Source organism: Corella eumyota, chromosome 2 (genome assembly GCF_963082875.1).
Source record: "Corella eumyota chromosome 2, kaCorEumy4.1, whole genome shotgun sequence".
Lineage (NCBI taxonomy): Eukaryota > Metazoa > Chordata > Ascidiacea > Phlebobranchia > Corellidae > Corella > Corella eumyota.
This window is the reverse complement of record NC_137491.1, coordinates 17,646,206-17,671,497: the sequence shown is the minus strand read 5'-3', so window position 1 is coordinate 17,671,497 and position 25,292 is coordinate 17,646,206. Positions and strand designations below refer to the sequence as shown.

The following is a 25,292-nucleotide window of genomic DNA, read 5'->3' as shown; positions in this document are numbered from 1 at the left end:
CTACTTACTTCGAGTCAAAGAATAAAATCTGCAGCTTAACGATTGAACATTAATAAAGGATCTAAGAAATGCCAAAATTTAAAAAAAACGAAGTAATTTAAGAAAACCTGTCAAATGGTTTGGGTTCGGCTGGAGTACGTTCTGCTTTTAAGCATAACTCAAGGGTGCTATGATATTGAGCACAAATTATTTTTATGATTTTGTAACAAAATTTTTTTTTTTTTTTATTTTGGTTTTTCGCGCATTGATAAAAGTAAAGAATAAATACGATATACAATTAATTTTACAACAATGCGACAGGAAAAATGACAAAATCAATTTAATGATTTAAAACATGCCAAAAGTATTAATGTTCACATGAAGATTTTAATTATTTTAAGGCATGGTCACCAAACCCAGCAATTAAATAGGAAGACGTTTGTAATCTTTTACGAACGTAATAACAACATCAAAAATGGGATTTTTGGCAAAATATCAAATCAAACGAGGCCAAAAACTAAACTCAATTAACTTACGACCATATTTAGTTATTGCTTAAAAATTTGGAGTCCTGACAAAAATACAATTTCCGTGTTAACTGACCGGAATAAACGGGTTCACGCAATTCGCAGAATGGTCAAACATTACTACGTATCTGATTAACTGCGCGTTACATTTACAGCGAAATAAAATGGCGCGTAATTAGCTAAAAATAATGAAGTCATCACTTCCTATATCATAATAACATAAAAATATAACATATTACCTGTAAAGACTGTACCAAAAAGTTTTGCATGCAGCAAGGTTTTAAACTTAATTAAGGAAATGATTTAAAGGACTATCATTTTTTTACAAATTACAGTAGTTGGTGTTCGTTATTAGATCAATATTAAGTATAGCAGTGTGTCAAAATCTTTAATTAATTATTACAAGATTAAAAAAACAAACGAAGTCTAAAGTCATACTGACTCAGCGCATGATAAAGTGACGACTCGTGTTCTCAAGCAAAGATACGAGTAGTTATTTATGCACTTATGACCTAGGTGTAACACTCAGAAATACTTCGAACCACCAAAAGGATATGACACCATATTTCGCCATAACCTAATAACTCAAACGCTAGATATATGGTAACTTACTCTTTGTACAAAGCTCATTCACAAGGAAGCTAACGTATTGTGTTCAATACACCAGATCACATCCTTGCCTAAACAATAGGTTGTTGTATTGCACTATTTATTTAGATTAAACTGCTGTGTAATCAATTCAGCAACTGCTAAAATCGTATAGCAATACAGATAGCGAAAATAGGTGATAAACAACTTATTTATACAGTATTTAAATCAGAAAAAAATATATATTTGAGTAATTTATAACACGTTTTAAATTTCACAGGTAAATTATTATTGCAACACTTGATATAAAAATAATTACCTTAATTTGAAATTTTGCTGTACAGTAAAAAGAAGTAGTATTAGAAGCTATTATGCAATGACAGAGTACGAAAAGCGTTAACGTTAAATTCAAGTCATAATAAAATAGAAGTTTTAGTTGATCGTTCGTAAGTCAAGATAAATATACAAAAAAATCTGCTGAAACATAGAAAATGAAATAGGCGTATTATTTATATTACAAAGTGAATTTTACATAAGATTTGCATTAGATTTGGGTAATACTAAACGCAGAAAAAAATGGAGAATAAGAGAAAATAGAAATTGGAAAATATTAGGAAGACCTTTAAATAAAAAGGTTTTTTGTTAATAATTTTTTTTTTAATTTATTCTTCCATATTATTTCCAGTTTTTCTTTGTTTTTTAATACCTGCTTTTAATGTATTTTTTAATTTTAAAAGTAACCTGAAAATTAAATATCGCCGTAGTTTGGGGCCCGATTAGCTTCGCGTTCTTGCTTTCGCAAACCTCGCTCGACTTGGAAGAAAGTGAGCGTACCAGCAGCCCCAAAAATAACTAGTATCAGCAACTGCCATTTTAAAACCAAATAAGAGCTGTAAAAGAAGCCGATGGCAGCGGCGAACGACTGAAAAAAAGAAACAGTTAAGAGCGAAATTAGAAAATTTTAATTAATTTGTTATATAATAACGAGTATTAATTAAGAATTTTTAAGCAATTTTACGTAGTCTTGAATTGTCTAGACTATTTTAAATAAATGTCAAATCACGTTCAATACAGTCGGTTATTAAAAGCACAAAATCTATAGAAAATCGAATTTTTTTTTAATTAAAGTTTCTATAGCCGTAAAAATTATTAATAAAAACTAAGTTATTATATAAGGACCGGTCAAAATAATATTGTAGTAAGAATTTCTATAAAAAAAACATTATGTAATACTAAACAACGTATTACATACAAAAACAGCATCACAAAAACCGTACGTAATACTATGATCTTAGAAAGACGATATACTTTATACGTAAATAACGCGATATTTGATATATTCTGTATACCATAACGTAATACTATCATGTTCTAGTATATTAGGTAAAAAAAAACGCGTAATTTTAACACTATATTAATATACCGATGTGTAAAAATATAGTTAATTTGTAAAAGTTAGATTTTTTATAGCCATAAAAAATGATATTTAAAATTTTTTGTTAAGTTATATTAGTGGAATAGTAGATAACTTTAACAGGATATTATTGTTATTCTGGAAAGCCCATTTTCCATATGCAACATATAGGTTATTATATCAACTCTAGTGTATATTTGGTTTAAAAACTAAATATTTTAATTTTTTGGAAAGTAAAAAAAAATTTGATTTGTTTTTATTTTGATTTAAAAATCGTTTTTTTGCCTAATTTGGTCACATTAAATTAGCTAATTACATAAAGGGTAAACTGATCCAAGAAAAATAATTATAAATAAATATTTGGTAGAAACATAGTTTTTAAATTCTGACAGATATTTGATTAATTAATTTCTAAGAAATAAAGGGTCACAAAATTAACACAAATACATAAAAATTTAAAGAAAAAGGCATTAAATTCTATGGTATTATAAAGAGTATAAAAACCTCCTTATAACAATTTTAAATTTATTATAAAGTGCACTAGTTATTAAATTTTAATGATTAAAAATTTACCTGTTCGAATTTAAATAGGGCAAAGGCAGGAGCACTGTTTTCAGGGTAGGTACTACCAAGGATTGAATACATTTGAGTGTTAAAGCAAGCATCAGCAAAACCAAGTAGAAAACCGCAAGCTATCGCTAGAACAGAACTAAAAAAAGCAAAAAAAGAGTTTCAAAAATTTGACAAAAATTTATTTAAAGTTAAAAACTTAAGTTTTATATACATATATATTTTAATATAATTTTTACAGTTTAAAAAAATATAATAAAAATTTTAAAGGATTTTTTAAAGAATTATAACAACTATAATAATGTTTAGGGTAGGCCTATGATAAAAAAGCTTTTACAGCCTTAATTACCCTTAGCTTTACTAACAATTTTTTTAAATATCATAGTGATATTTTAAAAAAATAAACGTTTTTAAATTTTCGTGATCAACATTGCATGAGAAGAAATATTTTTTGCATGATAGGAAATATGTAAATTAGGTTTAACGATTAATTAGTGCTTTATTTCCCAGAAAAGCTGACGCACTTTGACATGTACTTTATGGGTTGTTAACGATGTTTAGAAAAACAATTAAACTTTGACATTTGGTGCAAAAAAATAAAATGCTAAAACTAGTCACGTTAAGAAAATAAAATAAGTTATTCAGATTTTTTTTGTCGCAAAAAATATAGTTATCATCAGATTTTAGGACAATACATTTAATTTTTAATTTATTTAAGTAACACATACATAAAAATCAAATATTTCAGAGTTAAAAAATTACTTATTATAATAAAAAAAAAACTTACTAATATATTTACAGGTTTTCAAGCAGTTTAAAATAAACAAAAAGTGAAAAAATGTAAAAATTAATACCCCCAGATTTATAAAAAATATATATTACAATATTTCATTTTGTTTTTAGATTATTAAATAGGTAAATATTTTTTTAATTTTTAACAATAATTTTATATAAATACAAGTGATTCACGAGCAAATATGAATGCCACTCAATTAAGTCCAGAGCCAGAGCCAGAAGCCGAATTTTATCCTGAACCAGAATTTTACCCAGAACCAGAATCAACATTAAATCAATCAGGTTTTTATTTAAATATTTTTTTTTTTTTTTTACATTTTATAAGTTGGTTATAGATATGGTTTAAATTTAACGTTTTTTTTTAAATAACTCATATTTCAACTGAATAATGGTCTTTTTTAATGGTAATAATAGTAAGTTTCAACTAAATAATGGTCTTTTTAATGGAAATAATGGCAAGTTCCAACTGAATAATGTTTTTTTTTATCTTAGATATGATGGTTTTTGCCGAACCAGAGCCCCCACCAATGCCAGCTGCTTACCAACCAATAATGGCTGTTTTTGCTGGTCTTCTTGGTTCTTTTATTATTACTGAATGCATTCTAATACTGGTTACCATTATTAAAGGAAAACCAAAACAATCAAAACCATTAACTCATTTTATCGTCAATCTAACAAGTTAGTGGTTTATTTTTTGGTTGTTTAAGCAACCAGTTATTTAAATACTATTGGTATTGTGTTACTGGTTAATATATAACACCAATTACCAATAAAGTTATTTTTTGCCTTAATAAAAATATTTTTAAACTGTAAAACTGAAATCTTTTTTTTTTAATTATTTTTTTGAATACCTAGTAAAGCTATAACAATAGTTTCGATAGCAACTCAATGTTTAATTTTTAATGAAATAAAACCTGATTATTTATTTATAAAAATTAAATAATTAAATTATATTTAAAAATTAATGTATAAAAATTATTCTTAACTAGGCAAGTTATTTTTAATGCCCTTAAAAAAAGCTGGCCCTTAAATTAATTTAAGTAAATTTAAATTTTTTTTTTTTAGTTGCTGATTTAGTTGCTGGCATCCAATTAGTTTGGTTTAATTTCTTCCAATATTTTCTGGAATATGAAATGAACGTTTATTACTTGACTATTATTTGTGCGATTTGGTTAGTGGCTATAACTGTGTCTATACTTGGACTATTTCATTTTGCTGTTCACAGGTATATAAAAAAAAATTTAAATTTACAAAAAAATTATTTAAAAATATGAAAAATTAATATTTTAATTTTTTTTTAAATATTAATTTTGGGAAAAAAATTATAGATAAATAGGAAACTTATTAGTAAAGGACTATAAAACATATATATGTGCAAAATTATTTTAACCAAGATTTACAACATTTTAAAAACACAAACCAATTTAAATTTCTTTTTTTAACCCCCCCCCTTAAAAAAAAAAAAATTTCCCGAACAAAAAAAATTATTTTCCAATTTAGATTAAAACTGGTGTACAGAGATGTAGCTATACATGAAACAAAGAGAAGTGCCCTAATAAAGATTATATTGGCTTGGTTAATACCCATCTTATTACTTGTTATACCACCAGCCGTAGGGTGGAATTGTAACAACTGTGTTGGTAAGAAGTTGATAGAAATACATTTAAAAAAATATATTTTAAAAATTAAAAAAAAAAAAATTTTAATTTTTTTTTTAATAATTTTTTTCTTTTTAGGTTTGGAGTTATGTAAGAGAAGATGTTCAATTTTATTATACCCATTCACCAAGGGTTATGTGTTAATGATATCAATCCTAATGTACATCGCAATATTAAGTTTGTTTTTCATATACGGCTGGATATTTTATGCAGTTCATAAAAAGTAAGTTATTATATAAAAACCAAATATTTAAAAATGCAATTTATTGGGTCTTTGTCCAAATAAGGGCTTTTCTTGGGCCTTTTTAGTACTAGCAGAATTAAATATTAATGTAAAATGGCTTTGTCTACAGTAACACTGATTTTAAATGTTATATTCATTTTAGGCATTTTTATAACATTTATTACCCATTTTAAACTATCACAAACTTCCAAAAATAATTTAAAATTTTTGAAACCCAACAGAAAACGTTATCAAATAATAATTTTTAGTTTAACTTATTAGCATTATAGCAATTTTGCTTAAACCAAATAAATGTCATAATAAAACTGACCACTAATCATTAAATACCAAATTATAATCAAATTTCAAAGAATGTAAATGGGAACAGGAAGTTATTGAAAAACTTATAACTGTTTGAAAAAAGTTACGATTTATAAGAATGACCAGAAATCATGTCACAAAAATTGAAATTAAAACGTTTTCTAATTTTTGGGTTTAAAAAAAAATTTTTCGGATTTAAAAAAATTTTTTTGGGGGTTTAAAAAATTATAATAGCACATTTCTAAAGGATATACAACATGCCAGCAGTGGGATTTGAACCCAAAAATCCAACGGTAACAATACTATGGCCACCCCCTTGAACCACCACCATTATTTACTACATAAAAATTATAACAAGTTAAAACAAATTTAACAAATTTTAATTTTAGGGTATCCAGAGTTAACAAAAACAAACAAAGATCTAGAAAAGAATTGGAATTAGTTAAAACTATCCTGGTTTTGTTACTTGTATTTTCAATCTGTATTTTACCTGTTACAATCACGTTTTCACTGGAATATGTAACCATGGAATATAACTGGAAATTAGTGGTTGCATTTCAGGTTAGAAAATTTAAAAAATAAAATTTTTTTTTTTTAATATAAATATTTGTATTTTATCTGGATTTATTTTCAAAGTAAAAAGCCCAGATTTAATACTCAACCAAGGACTAATTTTTCCCAGTTCTAAAAACCATTAAAGTAGTGCTATTTGGGCAACGGACTTTACATAATATCCGATTAAATTCTTGATTTTTACTAACTTTTTGCACAAAAATAAAAAATACCATCCAAAAACTATTACAAACAAATTTACCATTTTAAAAAAACGTTTTTTAATAAAAAATTAATTTTTTTTTATTTTTTAAATTTAAAAAAAAAAATTAATTTTTCTAATTTTTTTTTTTCAGATTACAGCGTTAATAAGTTTTATAAACTCTGCATCCCATCCCTTTCTATACATATGGAAGTTACAAAGCATGAGAGATGCGGTGTGGAGGTCAACCGGAAACCCAAGACGTGTTTCAGAGTATAATAACGCTCTTCGAAAAGTCACAGTCACAAAATTTGAATCGGTAAGTTTTTGTTACTTAAATTTTTACTTATTAGCGCAATAAACTTTTAGATTATTTTACGTGCTTACACCTTTTAAAATTTTACATGCCGGAATTCGATTTTTTGTAGCAACCCCTTTTTTTATTGCAGTAAAAAATATTAAAAGGTGCTTTAGTAAAATAATAATCGGCAGCGTGGTGTAGTGGTAAGGACACTTGCTACACCACACATGAGGTCGTGGGTTCAATCCCCACTGATCTCATGCTGTAGCGCCCTTGAGTAAGGCGCTATAAACGGTATCAACTCCTGCTGAGTCAGCACTTAATCATCAGCGTAATTATCGGGCAATTTTAATCTATAATATCCTAAACTGCTAAAGGCAACTCGAGACCGGGTTGGAGTAACTGATGTTACTGTATGTTTAAGTCGCGCATTTGACTTTCCCACGTCAAGGATAAAAAAAAGTTAGTTTATGTAACCCTGATTTTTTCCCTAAAATTTCAAAACTAAAAATTTCATTACATTTTGCCAAGTTTGAGTAGTAAAACTGGAATTCAAATTATATAAATTAGCTTGGCCTTTATCTTTTTGCATAATATTAATTTGTTATTAATCTAATTTTTACAGAAAATAATGCCCAAGTCGGAAGGGGAATCTATGTCGAAAATCTTATCTGAGACAATCGAACCAATCAATACAGTTTGAAAAAACAAAAACCTCAATGTGTACTTTAAATCAAGACAGTATTACAACAGCTTTTAACCAAAGGTCATACACTTGTAAAAAGATGTAAAAAGATGTAAAAATAACAGAAATTTTGCAATATCAACAGTTTGCTGGGTTTAAAATATCAATACAATACATTACTACTTTATACTAAATTCTCAGTATATATTTTGCCATACACTATTATTTTATCACTTCAATATTTTAACAAGACAATTAATTTAGCTCGATGCAGTTTTAAATTTTAGTATTAAAAAGTAATTAATTTAATTGTAATCATTCCACAACTTCCTTAACACGCCATATTTTATTGCAATTTACTTTACCGTTTGCTTAAAAAGCAGTATATATATATACAAAAAAAATCTTTACATGTTTATTAAATTTTTTACCCCAACCAAATAAAAATAGTTTACACTTAAACCTAAAGCAATGAACTTGGATAAATAATAACATTTTTGCTAATCTAATTATATGTCCCTGAAAAATCATTAAAAAATTTAAGAATAATTTACCTTGGGTTAATGTAAGCAACTGCGTTTGTTCCGTGCTCGCTTATCGGAGCTTCATCAGGGATGTTAAGGAAGATTAGGAGGAATGTAACAAGATGGACCATCCCTCCAAGAAGCACAACCGGATCACGACCGTATCTGATCGTCTTCTTCCCAAAAATTCCAAAAAGAGCGCCACCTAAAAAATTAAAACATTTTATTTTTGTATCAGTATTTGCAATTTACTTTCTGTATTAAAAGTGCATTAAAAGTATATATTAAAAGTATATTTTTAAAATCTGTATTAAAAGTATATTTTTAAAATTTTAACCAAAAAAAACAGTGTTATTTTAAGTATAAATTATAAAATGTGTAACAAAAAAAAGGTATTCAGTTTGTGTTTTTTAGCTTTATGTGTCTCAAAAGATTGCTTGAAAAGATTTGCTTTTAATATTGTGTATAATTATTTTTTAATTAAAAATTTAAATTTTTTTCTTACATTCTAAAATTAAAAATAAAAAGTTTGCTTTGCAAAAACACAACAAAGATCTTTTAATTTACATTAATTAAGTAGACATTCTTTAAGCTGCATTTTAAAATATTGGCAATGTCACCATTACATCACTTGTCATGATATGGCTACAACAAATATTGGCATGCACGCCACAAGCAGCAATTTTTGTTCATATTTCAAGGGCCAAAAACATAATTATATGTCTTACATTAAGCTTCAATATATACAGATTATATTAATATACACATGGGTATACCAAAAATAAAAATTAGATTTACCATAGGACAAATATTAATCTGGCAAGAAGAGTAAATAAAGGTTTGTTGATTTTAGGGTATATATGCAATAAATATATTGACTTTATGGTTGTTAAAAATATTTGTATTAGGTATCATCATGTGATGGAATTTAAATAAAAGGGGAATTGAGAATAACATCGTTTAAAACTGATTTTGTGGTGAATAATGATTACGCCTAATTTTAAAAATGAATTATGCTAAATTTTTAACCAATATATTAAATGTTTAGAAAATTAATTTACTAACAAAGCTAAAAAATAAAAAAAATTACAGGTATTATAAATATTAAAATGTTTTTAAAAACATTTTTTATAAAAGATAAATTCTTGAAATAAAAAATAAATTTCATAAAAAAAGGATTTAACAAATAAAAAAATCAAATTTTTGCTTACCGGAAATTTCCCCTACACCGATAAAAATCCCGGTCAAACCCACCAACTTATCGGAGTCAGTTCCAAATTGTTTTGTTGCCCCAACACTTGTTGAGTAAACTCCGCTGAAAAAGGTTAACTCAAGACCGGTGTACAGGGCAGTTATACTGAGCAAGATCATATTTCTGGTTTTGAAAAGTCGAATAGAAGTCACTAAAAAATACAAAAAAAATTATTTAAATTTTTAGAAATTTAGAGGGGTGATTGGTATTAGAAAAACCCCTTTAAAAAATACCCATAATAAATAAAAAGAAAACCTCATATTAATCTACACAAAAACAGACATTTCTTCATAACAGATTAACAAAAGAAATAGAAACAATTTTGAGCATAAAAGTTAGATGTTTTTTTAATGTAATTATTATTATTTTGAAGTATATCACTAAAAATATAGGCCTATTTTAAAAACTAAAATATCTAAAGTTATTACAAATTAAAAGACTTGTCTAATTTCATTACATAACCAAATTAATATCAGAAATAATAAACAACACAACTGTAAGGCATCCTACACAATTAAGCAATGTAATAATCTTACAAACCCACACAAAACATTATAAATTAGATTTTTAAAATACTTACTGAATGCTACCCATGCCCCACTAGATTTTGACACACTAAAAAAAAAAATTAAAAATGTTGTTTTATTGAGCTGTGAAAAAACTTAAAATCAGTAATTTATTGTTGTTTGTTATTTACAAATTTATGCAGGAAGTATATATAAAATTGAATTATTTTTAGTGCGGTAAATATTTAGAAGTAAGCAACTGTAATCAAATATATTGCAAAATAAGAATAAAAAATAGAAATCCTATATAAAATACTGGGCAATGGGCATTACCATATAAACCCTGGATTTAATTATCAAGAACCTTTATTATAATCCAGTTGTGAAATATAAATTAGCGCTATAAACAGTACCAACTGCTGCAAAGTTAATAAAGCAATCAGGGGGTTACTATCTATTACTGCCAAAGTCAACTTAAGACTTGGTTGAGATAACAAATGTTACTCTGTGTATAGACTTTTAAAGTCAGTCTTTCCACATCAAGAATAAATAAATTTAAAAAATTCACAAAAAAAAAATTTCAATTTTTATATAAAATTTTTTACGTTTCAGTTTTAGCTGACGAATCAGAAGCTGCATCTAAAAGTGCCGTTTCATCGTTGCTATGTGATTGGTCAGGATCGTGATCTACCTCCAGGGGATCATCATCCGAATCGTTGCTCTTGCTCTTATGAGATCGAAGGATGAAGAGAAGTAAAGTGCCAAGAGCACAGATGGCTGTGAGTCCAATGTAAAGCGGAATTCGTTGTTCATCTTAAAAATAATTTTTTAAATTAAAATTTTTGTTTTCTGATGCTGAACTTAAAAAATATATTTTGGTTTAACCACTTTGTAAAAAAATAATTAAATTAACATCTCTTGTTATGTAATTTTAAGCTGTCTAAAATTCAATTTTATTTAATGGCTTTATACCATTTTTTTATTGCGCTTAACCTCTATGTAATAAAGAGTTTAATAGATAATAAAAAAAACCTTAAACCCAATTTTATAAAATTCAAATTTAAAAAATCAAAAATAATTTATTTTAAAACTTTATTAAATTGAAATTTAGATAGTGGGCATATGTCTAATTTACCCTTTTTCTTTTTAATTTAAAAACAACTAAAATAGACACACAAACTTACTCCCGATTATTTTAATCCCCCGCCAAGAAAAGAAAACATAAATATTCCCGATCAGTAAACTGCATTGCAGCATTGCCCAGAATATTCCACTGTTTCTTCCCATCGTTTCCTTGTCCGAGTTTAAAGTTAAGAAATTTCCTTGACCGGTCCATAATACTAAGCAAAAATTGAAAATTTAATTAAGATAAAAAAAAGTGTAGCATGTTGTAGTGGTTAGAATACTTGACTTCACTACCCAACCTTTGAGGTTTAATTCCAAATGCAGCTATGCTAAAACACCCTTAAGTAAGACATTACAAACAGTATGTATTTTGCTGAACCAAAAAATAAATTGGCAGGTTAATTTTTGCTTATTATGATCAATAATATACAAAACTGACAGCAGTTATTCAGTTGGGGTAGCGAATGTTAATTCTTGTTTAGACTACAAAATCAGCCCTTTTACATAAAAATGAAGATATATATATTAAAGGCATACATATTAGTTGTACAACAGTGACAGTACCTAATAACGATAAAATTTAATTTAAATTTATTAAATACCTGCAGCTCCTATACCAATAAGCACTGAGCCAATATACAAAGTAACAGCTAATGGCTTGATAAAAACTGACAGATACAACCTTTAAAAACAGTTTTATTTTAGATGTATCAAAATAAGGTACACCAATAAAAAAGGTTGTTCCTACAAAGTTACACTCTTAAAAAAATTCAATTAAAATAAAACAAGTTTAAATATTAAGAATAAAAATCGTTTTTTACGTGTATGTTATGCCTCCAAGAACCATGGACCACTTCGGACCAATAACACTGACTATAGATGGAGCTATCCAATTAGAAAATGCGAACACAATATAGATGATTGCAAGACTAAAATAAAAAAAGTAGGATTACAAATTGGTATTGAAATTTTTAACAAAATAAAATTTGGCTTTAAACTTTTTAGAAAAAATCAAATTTTCTTGCAAGTTTTTTGTGTTAAAAATGTATTTGGACTTGCTTTAGCATGAAAGCAGTAAAGATTAAACCAAGAGCCTAATGCAGTAAACTAAAGTGTTCTAACCACTACATCACGCTAATCATTTCATAAAAAATAATCTGAAATTAAATTTCTACCTGTTATATCCACTTCCATGAAAAGTTGCAGTTCCGTTATTAGAAGTGATATTAATGTAGCTGTTCAACACAGTCTGCTCCACCATGCCACATGTTTGAAACCCGGTGAACATAAACATAAAAGCGAAACCGAGCACAATGATGTTGAAAAACTTGATGTTTTTAGCCAAATCATTTTTTCGGTCATCAGCCATTTTGAAATTTTTAAGTTATAATTTCTTAATAAAAATGCCTATTAATATATAAAAAAATGTATTTTTCATTTAATTTTTGTATACAAAATTTATGTTAATTGCAGAGCCTGTTTCTATATATATATATTTTTTAATTGCTAAGTAAGTGTTGGCTCAGCATAATTTATACAGCATAAGCGCCTTACTTTTTTTGTAACAAAATTCTGCGGGTCTAACCTGAAAATAAAAAAGACTACGACACCACAACGATCTAACATTTTTTATAACTGCACAATAACTTTTAAACAACATACAACTCAAAATCATATCACATATACAACACACAGACGAACGAAGCGAAAAAACTAGAAACTGCAAAATATTAAATACTGTAAATAAGAGCTATTCTAAAAAAACACTCTGAAAGCCTTTTTAACTATTGAATTGGTTTTGCAACTGTTCTTCATTGCTTCGTTTGTTATATTTCGTTTGAATAAGTTGCAAAGAGGAACAAACTCAAAGAAAAAATCACGTGAGTGCATTGTTTACTCCACTGCAACTAGAGCAGGCATTGTGCACATTGCAAGAAACGCGCGTATTGTGAACATTGCGCGCATAAGCACAAAGAAGCAAAATACGCATTGTTGATGATTTCCTTAACCAGTTTTTAAATGTTTTAGGCTTTATATTTTATAAAAATGCATTAAAAATATATAAAACTTTCGTTTGTGGTGCGCTAGCAAATTATTCATGGGTTCAATTCCCACTGCTCTTATGCTGTAGCGCCCTAAGTAAGGTGCTATGAACTTCTGCTAAGACGACTTTTAATAAACAGCTTTTTATTACCGAGCATATATAATCTAGAATACCCCAAACTGTCAAAGGCAGCTTGAAATAGGATCGGGGTAACTGATGCTACTTCAAGTTTAGGTAGTAAAGTCGACCATCCCGCATCAAGAATAAACAAATATAAAAAAAAAATACTACCGGTACATCTAAAATTGATATTATTTCTAAAGCTTGCCTGTTAAGAAAATGGTCTTACAATACTCATTTATTAAATAAAAGTAAAAATAATGGGTATAAAATAGGTTAGGTTATATCATAGAAAACTAATGGTTTTATTGATAATATGCATTTTAGAGACGTCCAATCGAAGTGGTTGTGCGGATTGGAACTATATAACAGAAATTTATTAATAGTGTCCAACTTAACTACAAAATATTTAAACTTGTCTATCTAGTCTTTCACTTTAATTAAACAAAAGCAGATCAACATTCTTATAAATCGTTTATTTTACACATAAAACACCCAAAATTGTATCCAATTGGTGATCATCTTTTTCTTACAAATTCCAAACTGTTCTTTATTTCAAGATTATTTTAAAGATTTGATGTGGCGGTTTAACTAAACGTTAACAAAAAAATAGTAAATAATATCTTAAAATTAGTTTAAATATAATGTTATATTATAAGTAAGTATTGTAGAAAACTTACTTCTTCAAATTTATGAATTTGTTTGATGAAATAGTCAGCATATCCTCTTTCAATTTTAGTATCAGCAATATGTATCATATCCTAAAAAAAGTAACATTTAATCATTTGGTCATTTAAATATTAAACTGTTGAATGCAACATAAGATTTTATCACAAGTATTTTAAAATTTTGTTACTCCGTCAATGTAGAAATCCACCTCAAGTTGACTTTCCTGATCCTTATCTGTCCTTGCATTTGTCATTTTATGCTAAAGTAAAAACAAAATTGTTGTCTAAATAAAATACCTAATACAATATGACCTTACTTTAAACAATTATTAACAACAGTATTCATGAAACTATATTTGTTGTTTAGATACATGCATTCAATAAAAAAAATACTGTTTGGGTTGAATATTTACATATTGGTTTTAATTTTTTAGCGACTAGCATTTTAAAGGTAACTAATAAAATAAGTTTAAATTCAGCCTATGGAGCAAACACTTAAAAAGTTACTTTATTGACCTTTTCTATATCTTAAATTACCTTAAGACAGAGCAATTGCGAAGTGAAATCTACAACTTTCATGTCCAGGAAATCAGCAAGTTTTTCAACCGGCATTGTGGAGTAAAGTTTAAGATAACTTCTTATTGTGGGAAGTTGGGCTTGTTGCTCTACTTCTTCAAGAAAAACCTTGTAAAAATAATAATTTTAATAGCAGTTAAAAGGTTGTTTAGAGTAACATCAGTTACTTCGATCCAGTCTCGAGTTCCCTTCGACAGTTCAGGATTTTATTGATTAAACCCCCCCCAAAATTAAGCTACTGATTAAGTGTTGGCTTAGAAGGAGTTCATTCCATTTACTTAAAAGCGCTACAGGTACAGCATAAGAGCAATGGGGATCAAACCCAGAACTTCATGTAGTAAAGGCAAGTGTTCTGACCTCTACATCATGCTGCCATTGATATTTAGCACTCTTAAGTGATGCAATAACAAATGTCAGGTAATACCCAAAAAAACAAAAATCTACTTAATTAACATTACAAACTTAAAAAACGTAACATTTCAGACTGGAATTAATTTAAAAACATTAATGAATTAAAAAATAGATAGAAGATACCTTGCACTGATGTATTGTAGGTTCTTTGTGTGAGTTGAGCGGTCCTGCATCAAAGTTTGGAGCAACAGGAGACAAAAACTTAGGACAACCAAAAGAAAACGACTCTTCAAACGCTGATTTATCACTAACAATAAAAACACAAGCGATTAAAATTTTCTAAATAGGATTTAACACATTTTTTTGTTGTTTTTTTACCCTTTTTGCATTCTTGACCATTTATCCTGACCCAGTTTCTCCTTCATAGTCTGGGAAAGAGATTCGTCGATTCTAACTGGATACAAAACACTGCATAGAGCCAACAAGTTAAACATCTGATCAGTTTGTTTGTTGATCTAAAACATAAAAGTTCGATATTTAACTTGATTTAGTAAACATGTTTAAAATTCCATCCAAAAACATGTAAAATTTAATAACTATGTTATTTTAATCTTAAATTGATTTATCTTTATTTTGTTTGTAACACTATAGTTAATTGGACCATTTAAATTTTAACTTGTTTAGAAAGCCTTAACAAATTACCAAGAAAATAAAAACCTAACATCGTATTACCCACAACCCACCAGGATACCTTAACCTATATTGACACCTATTCTATGGTTTGGGGCAACCACCCCTAAGTATTTACCCCAACCCACCAATATTTTTTTATTCCCTATCAAAGATGCCATTACCTTTATATAATAAAGCTTAGGTAACGATATATAATATATAGTCCAATTTTTAACCCTGCAAAATAACAAAACTGCTGTTTGTGGTGCGCAGGCAAATTATCGTGGGCAATTGTTAGTTGCGAGTTGCAACAATATCACGACAATTAAAAAAAAATACTAAATAGTTTACAATATTATAACAAAATCGGTTCAATTTTTATCACAATTTACCATGTCCATTTTGTACTGGCTTGATCGCTGAAGAACGGTGTTTTTCGTTCTCTGAATGTAAGTTAAAATACTTGAAAAGGTGTCGATAGCAGCTTGATGTTTTCTCATCATCATATAAGCAAAACCAACATAATAATAAGTCGTGATCTGGCATTCAGGGACACGTGAATAAACTGTGCTCTGTTAAAAAAAATTTATTAACAAAATAAAAATATCGGAATACAAAATTATTATGTTTTTTTAATTTAGATTATTTAAAATCTTTTAATTTTTTACCCTTTTTGTGATATTGATATTTTCAAGAACAGATAACGCTTGATGGTAGTCTCCGAGCAGACTGTGCAGTCTAAGCAAGCCAATCAAGCTAAAATATCCGAGCATTTTGTATAATGCACATTGTCCAAAGATTCCTTAAACAAATTCAAAGATTACCATTACCATTAAATAAATTTTCAAAAAATACAACATTTAAAACTATTATATCTAAAAGACTTTAGCACAAAATACTATTTAAATAAAAGAAAGAATTAAAATTGTTACCAGCTATGTTAGTGATAGATTCCTGGTCTTCTCCTTCGTTGTAAGCTTGAAGTTGTTCGTTGATCTTTGATTTATCAACGAGGGAATGCAACACATTTAACACACTATGTATATTCCAAATCTAAATGTACAATTTGACAATTTAGATTTTTTGTTAATTAAATATCCTTGCTGTGGAAAGCAAAACTTCACAGACTAAACATGTAGTAACATTTTTTTCTTGTATATATATTTATCCTCGATGTGGGAGGGTCGAATGTGCGACCTAAAAATAGAGTAACAACTGTTACTCCGACCCAGTCTCGAGTTGCCTGTGGCAGTTTGAGATATTATAAAGATTATAATTGCCCGATAATTATGCTGCTGATTAAGTGCTGGCTCAGCAGGAGTTCATACTGTTTAAAGTGCCTTACTTAAGGGCGCTGCAGTATGAGAGCAGTGGGGATTGAACATGAGAGCAGTGGGGACCATGACCCTATGTGATGTAGCAAGTGTTTTTACCACTACACCATGCTGCCGGTTTTGTTTCTCCAACCCAGTTTTAGTCTGGATTAAACATCTTTGTTTCCCCAAATTTATTAAGACAGTTTTAGATAGTATTAACTTCGTTTAGGATATTGCCTGAAAACAAATCTGCTGATTGGTTTTGGGCTTAGTAGGAGTTAGTATAATGCTAGGAATTTTAGGGTTTAATCAATAAGAGCATTAAGTATAGTGTTATGTTGATTATAAATTATTTGTTTACCTTTGGGTTGTTTTTGAGAATATCAATTTCTTCTTCACTTTTTTTACTTAGTTTACACCGGTATTGAGTGAATGCTTGAAACTAAATAATTAAAAAAAAAAAAAATTCAAATTTTTATGAAAATTTAAAGTTTTTCTGTATAAAAGCTTTTTTTTAAGAATTCTAAGATGTGGTTAGCAGTACTTACGTTTATAGAAAAAATTTAAGAATTTTTTAAGAAAACTACCTGATAAATAAATTCATCAATAATGTCCCACAACCATTGGTTTGGTAATTCCAAATGTGCTGGACCATCTGCATCTGCAAACAAATCCAATCATTTTTAAGTACCATGCATACATTGCCTGTATTTATACAATCCCCCCCCTCCCCCCAAAAAAAAATAAATAAAATTTTTTAAAATGAAAAATTTTTCGTTAAAAAAAATGAAATAAAAAAAATAACTTACTAAGAATATAGTTAAACAGATCACAATAATTGTAATAGGATTTAAATCTTTGGTCCTGTGTTGGCCCGTTTTGTATTCTCGCATAAATATGACGAAAATACAGTTCCTTGTACAATATTAAAAACAGTGGATCTAAAATACAAAAGCAAAATAAAATTAACATGTTTTTTAAAAAAATTAAATTTTTTACATATTAAAGTTATTTTAGTATATATATAAACAATTATACAAAATTGGAAGTAGTGGGAATCAAACCGTATACCTCCAGGATTAGAATAAAGTTTAAGACATTTACAAGTACTACAACTTCGAAATATAGACTTTTTTATATAATTATCCTTGATGTGAGAAAGACGACTTTATGACTTAAAAATAGAGTAACCCAGTCTTGAGTAAACTTGGGCAGTTTGGGATAATATTAAATATAACTACCCGATATTTAAGTTACTGATTAATCGTTGGTTCAGCAAGAGTTCATACCGTTTATAGCACCTTACTCAAGGGCTACAGCATGAGAGCAGTGGAAATCAACCAGGGTCCCATGTAGTAAAGCCAAGTGCTTTGACCACTACACCAAATGCCAGCTAAACCGCACATTTTTTGTTAATTATTTTGTAAGTTTTCTATAAAATTTTCATTTTTTTACCATTATTAACAAATGAAGCGATAGATTCAGCTTCTGGCCATGATTCAGTCGAATAATGTCTTTCCGTAAAAAGGTTCCATCTTAAAAAATTTAAATAAAAATTAAAAAATTTAATACATTTAAATAAAAACTAAAAAAGAACAAACATATCTAGGCCACAACTTTTGTTTAGTATATAAAAGCAAACAAGCTTTAAATAGAATTTAAAAATTTGACAAGCTAGTATACATTTGTCCCCTTGAAAAATTATAATGTTTTTATAAATAACAACAAAAATTAACAAAAACACAATAATAACAAACCCATTTTCGTAAGCATTCTCTATTTCATTCATGTTCTGTTCGTTGATTGCTTTTTGAAAATATTGCAGATAATTTTGAACACCTTCGGACACTTGTCGATGTCTTTCAAATTCTAAATCCAATGTGGGGTCGCCAGTGTGACCTAATTGCTCATTCACGGCGCCTGGCTCAAACTAAAACAAAGAAAAAAATTAAACGGTGTTTATACAATTTTTTAAGTAACTAAAACAACCAAACCTAGTTTTAATATTTTTGGTGGTATTGTACAAATAAAAAAACATCAGGTTTTGAAAACTATATAATAGTTAAACTTCAATTTTAAATATAGTAAAATTAAAGAAACCAGTCAATCAATAACCCGCCCTATGTTTGGCCATATAATTGCTGTAACTTGGACTTTAATTGCATTTATTATTGGCCCATGATAAGTCAACCCCGGATCACAAATGTAAGTTTAATTTGTTTTGTAGGCCCATAAATTAAACACATATAATATCTTGCCTATTTAGTTCTATTACATATAGTAAATATATATATTTTATGTATATATCTTTCTCCTCGATGAGGGAAAGTTGAATGCGCGACCTAAACATAGAGTAACAACTGTTACTCCACCCAGTCTCGAGTTGCCTTTAGCAGTTTGGGATATTATAGATTTTAATTGCCCGGTAATTATGCCGCTGATTAAGTGCTGGCTCAGCAGGTGTTCATACCGTTTATAGCGCCTTACTCAAGTACGCTACAGCATGAGAGCAGTTGGGATTAAACCCACGACCTCATGGTGGTGTAGCAAGTGTTCATACCACTACACCACGCTGCCTTTTTACAGTGGATATATACAGTTTACTAATTGTTTAACCTATCTATTATTTAAAATTAAGTTTACCATTACTTACATTTTCAATGTAGGCTTCTTCTTGATACATAATTGAAGGTTGAATAAAACACAAATTAATATTTTTAAATGTTAGAAAATTTGTCCTGAAGAAAAAAAATTAAATTCAAATTTAGAAAATTAAGTGAAACTTTTTAAGGTATAACACATAATATAATGTATTAAAACAGTGGTACAAAAATGCATAATGCAAAAAAGAACTTCTTAAAAGAAAAATGAAAATTAATAGTACTATTAAAAATGTATTGCAATTATAGTACTACTATAGAACTGTCTAAATGTAAAGAAATATTTGAAATTAGAAACAAAGTAATACAAAATAGGATTGACTACTATTAATTAAAAACAAAATTTAGGTTAAATTAAATATTTTGAAATAATATTGCTCCCAATATAAAATGAGATATATAATTAGAATTTTACATAGAAATTATACATAGAAAACAAATTATTGCGATTGTACTAATTGTGTAATTAAAATTAGAACAAAAAAGTTTATTTTTTATGCAACTTATCAGGCAATTGAGGAAAATATCCACTAATTAGTTCGTCTGCATTAAACATTTTAAACTGATGGTCTATTGGCAATGCAGCTAACTCCTCCACAGAAGGAACACAAATTGTGGCATAAGAATGGATAATATCGGCAAATAATGACATTGTGATTGAGTCCTGCTTATCACAGTGCAAAACTGGGCCCCAGTCTTCGGAAAAAAATAAAGTCTCTTCGTTTTTGTCTAGAACGCCAACAACGTTTTCTTCCTTGCGTAGTCCCTCGTAAATATAAATAGTGTGCCAGTCAAAATGCTTTTTTGGGGGGACGACATCGCTTCGTAAACTGTCACCAACATAAGCAACTTCTGGTTTTTCCTTATTGCACCATTCTGACAAATGTTTGAGAAGAAGTTTGCAGTTACCTTCAGAGTACCAACCGCCTCTTTCTAGCGACGTGACTTCGGTATCAGGACATTCTTTCAACAAATTTGAATCAATTTTTAAAAACGGGTTTTCTGATTCGAAAAATCCCGGTTTTCTAGCTCTAGAAATTACAATATCGAAATAACTTCGCCACTCGGAGCCGAATGAATATCTCATTACGTGATCGGCCATATCACAGTGCGACGATGTAATAAAAAATAAAACTTTGCCCTGTTTTTTAAGCTCTTTAAGCCAAGAAATAACCTTGTCTGAGCATTTTATTAGATATTTATCTGGATTATTTTTTATCTCCTCAAAAAATTTACTCTCCCCGCTCTTGAATTTTTCCGGTGCCCAGTTAGCTGTGATTGCGGAAATAAAATCATCTTTAATCAACCCACTGCCAGATTCAGGCGATTTCTCTGCGATCATATGTGAAAGCATTGCCGTACACGTGTTCCCAAAGTTAGTCTCAAACCAATTAAAAGATCCAGGCTCACTTAAAACGCCTTCCTGAAAGCGGGAAAATTTATCCCATTTTTTTCCGGGAAATATTTTAATAATTTCTTCGTCCGATAAAAATTTTGAACCAACAGATGCTTTCTCGACGATGCCGTCTTTAGTAAGTTTTAATAGTGCATGATGTATGTTGTCAAACATCAAACCGCCATTGTAGACAAACTGATGACTATGAATCATAGGTGATAGAAGGGTATTGGAATACTCCTTATTCTGCACCAAAAACTCGCACATTCCTTGATGTCCAAGTTCCATAGACTCTGGAATGTTATATCTACACAATGTGTGGTCCATGTCGAATCCTATAGCATCACATTGCGATATTCGAAACATTTCAATGTGAAATTTTCTGCCTAATATAATACTTGGTAACCTACTTTTACATAAAGTACCTAACCTAAACAACATTTATTTAAAACCTATAGATGAGAAAATAAATAATTTAAATTTTTAAGTAAAAAAATATAAAATTTGCATTAAAAATCACTAACAATTACGAAAATAAATAATATTTCTATTTGTGCGATTTTTTGTGTCTCAAAATCTCTATAGCACTCATATTAAAGTGTTTGTCACAAATATCACAGTGATAAGATTTTTGTTGCCCAGAAACTGAAGGCACTGTTGTATTATCAACATCACCGTCAATATCTTCATTCGTGTCACCACAAATTGCCTGGTGACGTAAGCGTTCACTTACAGTTAACGGCATTTTTATGTCACAAATTGGACAAGTCCAAAATTCGCGTAAATAGTCGCATGAGGTATCCTGGTTTTGACGAAGACAGTTGTACGTTAAAAAGGAGGATAACTGCATTCCACCTTTCCTTGGATTTGGCATAGATTTCGAAAGCTTTATTCCAAAGTTTCCACTGTTTTCTAGATTTCCTTCGCAGTTTTTTCCAGGACCAACATAAAGATCCTTTTTCTCGGTTGCTGCAAGTCGACGAAGTCTGTACGAGATCTTACTGGCTAAAAATTCAGCCAATTTTTTCGATAAATATTTTTGTAACTTCACTGTTTTTTTTGCGATTTCAGAAAACTCAGTTTCATTATTTTTGTTAGCTTTGAGTCTATGTCTAAGCAGTTCCTCCCAAGCATTTCTTAATTGTAAAGTAGAAGTTATAGCAGACATGGCAGCTGTTGAATCGGGGATAACAATTTCAATCCATTCGTCGGCAACAACCCTCTTACATTCAGAATCGGTATCTAAAGATTTTGCAAAAAGAAACAAAGTCTGTAAAGCAGGAATCTTCATCGTATTAACCAAATAGGGTTTAGTTGTTTCTAGCAGCGATACATAAGTTAACAGTTGGTGCCGATGGCCTAGTAATCCTCTGTGTCCAGAATGTCCTTCGCTCAATAAGCTAGTGTCTTCTTTTCCAGAAGGTTCTAAAACCTGTGGATGATGTGCAAAATAACTGTTAGGATGGAGAACTACAAACATTTTGTTTTTCGTGTGGAAAACCTGGTCAGAGTCATTTGTGTAGGAATTACAATCGTCAGGGAAAGCAACCTGGGGGTATAAACCTGAACACAGAATTATTTTAAGAATGATTATGTCGCGTAGCGTAAAATTTCTCCGCTCGTTAGATGCCTTGCATAGCTTATCAAGATCGTGTCTTAGTTTAAACTCTAGATCCTTGACATTGGATGCAACAGTTGTGATCTCATCTTCCTGATCCGAGTCGACCTGATACTTTCCCTCATCCACTTTTAAGACTTTTCTCTTCCGAGAGTGATTTCTTTGATCTACTTTTAATTCTCTCAGTCGCCTTTTATTAGCGCTACGTTGCCGTCGTTTATAACTTGTCTCGATTCCACTTTCTGCTTCTACAGTTGCCAACAACGAATTATCGCGGAGTAAATCCTGAAACTGTCTTTTTACGTTCGCCATCTCGTAAAATCTTTGCTCCTCCAAACACCGTCGCTTACACCACTTCTTACTCGAGGCCGACACATCATTTTTAACCTGGATCCACTCATCAAATAAGTTTAGAAGAGTGATTGGGTCGCCGTGATCTGATTCCATCGGACGCCGCCTTGTGCATGCCTCTGGATCGTTGTAAGCCGACCTTGTGTAAGGAGATTGAATGCTTAACACTGCGGCCACTGTCATTACAGGCTCCATAACATCAAATAAACTTCCCATAATCAGCATCTTCCCGACTGTAACATCAACAGGAAGTTGAGCTAACATTTCTCCAAGAGGGGTTATGTTATCAGAGGAGTCCAGGGCTCCATGCTCGTACAAACCTCTTATTGCATCATTTAGAGAAGAGTCTGGAGGAGGTTCGATAAATGTAAAAGATCGGATATCATCAACACCAATGCTCTTCATCTGGAGGATCAAAGAGTCCAAAGGAACTCTTTGGATCTCAGGAGCAGCATAACTGACAAGAGCATCATAATCATCTTCAGAGTAGAGCCGGAAACAAACTCCGGGACCTGTTCTTCCAGCTCTTCCTTTCCGTTGCTCAGAACTAGCTCTACTTATCCAAAACTCTTGGAGTTTTTTCATCTTATATTGCGAGTCATAACTCATTTCTTTCACCTTCCCAGAATCCACAACAAAACGAACTCCGTCAACAGTCACGGAAGTTTCGGCAATGTTTGTCGACAAAATACACTTCCTCATCCCATCCGGAGCAATGTCAAACACCTTATCTTGTTCTTCTATTGACAACGTGCTGTGCAGTAACAATACAATCCATTTTCCGGTATCCTCTGAGTAGGTTTTCGCTGCCTCTTCTACCGTCGTTATTTCCTGCATCCCAGGAAGAAAAATAAGTAAATCACCTCTCTCTGTAGATGGATAATTCTTGTCAATTCTTTGTAGTATTCTCACATAAGGACCAGGGTCCAAACGACTGGTCTTACCAACTTGTTCCTGAACTGGAATCGGGAAATATTTCACTTCGATTGGGTATAAGCGACCAGGTACCTGTATTACAGGTGCGCCTTGAAAATAATTAGAAAAGAGTTCAATGTTAATTGTTGCAGACATGAGGATAAGTCTAAAATCAGAATCTTCCTTGCGAGTTAGGAGTAGATTTCGAATTAAACCGAGTAATAGATCACAATGCAAATGCCTTTCATGTACTTCATCGAGGATAATAACACTGTACCTTGACAGCACAGGGTCTTGTTGCATTTGTCTTAACAATAATCCTTCAGTCAGAAATAAAATCTTTGTTGCTTTTGTCTGCGTGCCTTCAAACCGAATTTTATAAGCAACCTCGGAGCCGTATTGGTTTAAAGTTTCGTATGCAACACGTTTTGATAAAGATATTGCAGCAATACGACGAGGTTGTGTACAAGCGATATAACTGTAACCCCCTTCCATTAAATACTGGGGTACTTGGGTCGACTTTCCACAACCGGTGTCGCCGGCTACGATAACCACTTTATTTTCCGAAACACCTTTTAAAATCTCTTCTTTGTATTTGGCAATTGGAAGGTTAGCTTGGTCTTTTTTGAGTTTTTTAAGCTTTGCAAATTTTTGCTTTTGAAGAAAGTCGACGTAGTGCAAAATGTTTGATTTAAATTCTTGTATTTTATCATATGTTAATTCGTCAAAGTTTTTTCTCCGTTTTTTTATTTTATTTAGATAATGATTTTGTTCATCTGTGCTTACAATCTGACAGTTTATTCGATGCCGAATATCATAATCTTGAGTTGATTTTGACGACGTGGAAGCTGAATTTGATTTATTCAATTTTTGTTTTTTAGATTTATAAAGTTGAAGTCTTTTAAAGAAAAGCCAAAAGTCATCAAATTCTTTGGTTCTGGCATCGATAAAATCTTTCTCATTAAAGAATAAAGAACAAAGTTCCTTTTTATGCCAATCCCAGTTAAATTTGTCCATTATTTATTGTTTTACATTCTATTTCTACAGCCTAATAAACAAAACAAAATTAAGTTTTAAGCACGATTTTTTAATAATATAAATATATATAGCTTTTTCATATTTATTTATCCTTGATGTAGGAAAGTCAACTTCACAACCTAAACATAGAGTGACATCAGTTACTCCGACCCAGTCTCGAGTTGCCTGTGGCAGTTTGAGATATTATATAGATTATAATTGCCCGATAATTATGATGCTGATTAAGTGCTGGCTTTCATACCATTTATAGCACCTTACTCAAGAGCACTACAGCATGAGAGCAGTGGGGTTTGAACCCACCACTGTATGTCTGTATAGTATGTCAGTATGTGTGGTGTAACAAGT

General features: G+C 29.8%; 5 protein-coding genes across 6 annotated transcripts; 1 reads left to right on the top strand and 4 right to left on the bottom strand.

The window, feature by feature from the left end:
* Positions 1–1,237: 1,237 nt before the first annotated feature.
* On the bottom strand, positions 1,238–12,621 carry LOC145741242 (UNC93-like protein MFSD11). Of its 2 annotated transcripts, XM_082558795.1 has the most exons (11): positions 12,398–12,621; positions 12,044–12,151; positions 11,825–11,904; positions 11,282–11,437; positions 10,703–10,910; positions 10,172–10,206; positions 9,551–9,742; positions 8,370–8,544; positions 3,082–3,217; positions 1,836–2,016; positions 1,238–1,714 (listed from the first exon to the last, which is right to left on the bottom strand). In XM_082558795.1, the coding sequence occupies exons 1-10, from the start codon at positions 12,589–12,591 to the stop codon at positions 1,843–1,845; spliced, it is 1,458 nt and encodes a 485-aa protein (XP_082414921.1). In that variant the 5' UTR covers positions 12,592–12,621; the 3' UTR covers positions 1,238–1,714; positions 1,836–1,842. The 2 variants fall into 2 exon arrangements, with proteins under 2 accessions (XP_082414921.1, XP_082414920.1); XM_082558794.1 differs by having other exon boundaries at positions 1,238–2,016.
* On the top strand, positions 3,991–8,714 carry LOC145741243 (sphingosine 1-phosphate receptor 1-like). The gene is made up of 8 exons (XM_082558796.1): positions 3,991–4,155; positions 4,366–4,551; positions 4,939–5,098; positions 5,374–5,513; positions 5,610–5,754; positions 6,465–6,636; positions 6,984–7,148; positions 7,756–8,714. The coding sequence occupies exons 1-8, from the start codon at positions 4,056–4,058 to the stop codon at positions 7,831–7,833; spliced, it is 1,146 nt and encodes a 381-aa protein (XP_082414922.1). The 5' UTR covers positions 3,991–4,055; the 3' UTR covers positions 7,834–8,714.
* A 1,222-nt stretch (positions 12,622–13,843) lies between the features above and the next one.
* On the bottom strand, positions 13,844–19,703 carry LOC145743881 (eukaryotic translation initiation factor 3 subunit L-like). The gene is made up of 15 exons (XM_082561941.1): positions 19,623–19,703; positions 18,727–18,899; positions 18,425–18,504; positions 17,779–17,910; positions 17,557–17,630; positions 17,331–17,411; positions 16,586–16,706; positions 16,322–16,455; positions 16,046–16,225; positions 15,360–15,496; positions 15,165–15,288; positions 14,592–14,738; positions 14,243–14,314; positions 14,067–14,147; positions 13,844–13,977 (listed from the first exon to the last, which is right to left on the bottom strand). Exons 1-15 carry the CDS (start codon positions 19,650–19,652, stop codon positions 13,948–13,950), a joined length of 1,596 nt encoding a protein of 531 aa, XP_082418067.1. The 5' UTR covers positions 19,653–19,703; the 3' UTR covers positions 13,844–13,947.
* Positions 19,704–19,849: 146 nt separating this feature from the next.
* Positions 19,850–21,469, bottom strand: LOC145743882 (5'-nucleotidase domain-containing protein 1-like). Its single transcript, XM_082561942.1, has one exon. The coding sequence runs from the start codon at positions 21,464–21,466 to the stop codon at positions 20,117–20,119; it is 1,350 nt and encodes a 449-aa protein (XP_082418068.1). The 5' UTR covers positions 21,467–21,469; the 3' UTR covers positions 19,850–20,116.
* A 1-nt stretch (position 21,470) lies between these two features.
* Positions 21,471–24,935, bottom strand: LOC145743880 (putative ATP-dependent RNA helicase DHX34). The gene has a single exon (XM_082561940.1). The coding sequence runs from the start codon at positions 24,924–24,926 to the stop codon at positions 21,573–21,575; it is 3,354 nt and encodes a 1,117-aa protein (XP_082418066.1). The 5' UTR covers positions 24,927–24,935; the 3' UTR covers positions 21,471–21,572.
* Positions 24,936–25,292: the final 357 nt, after the last annotated feature.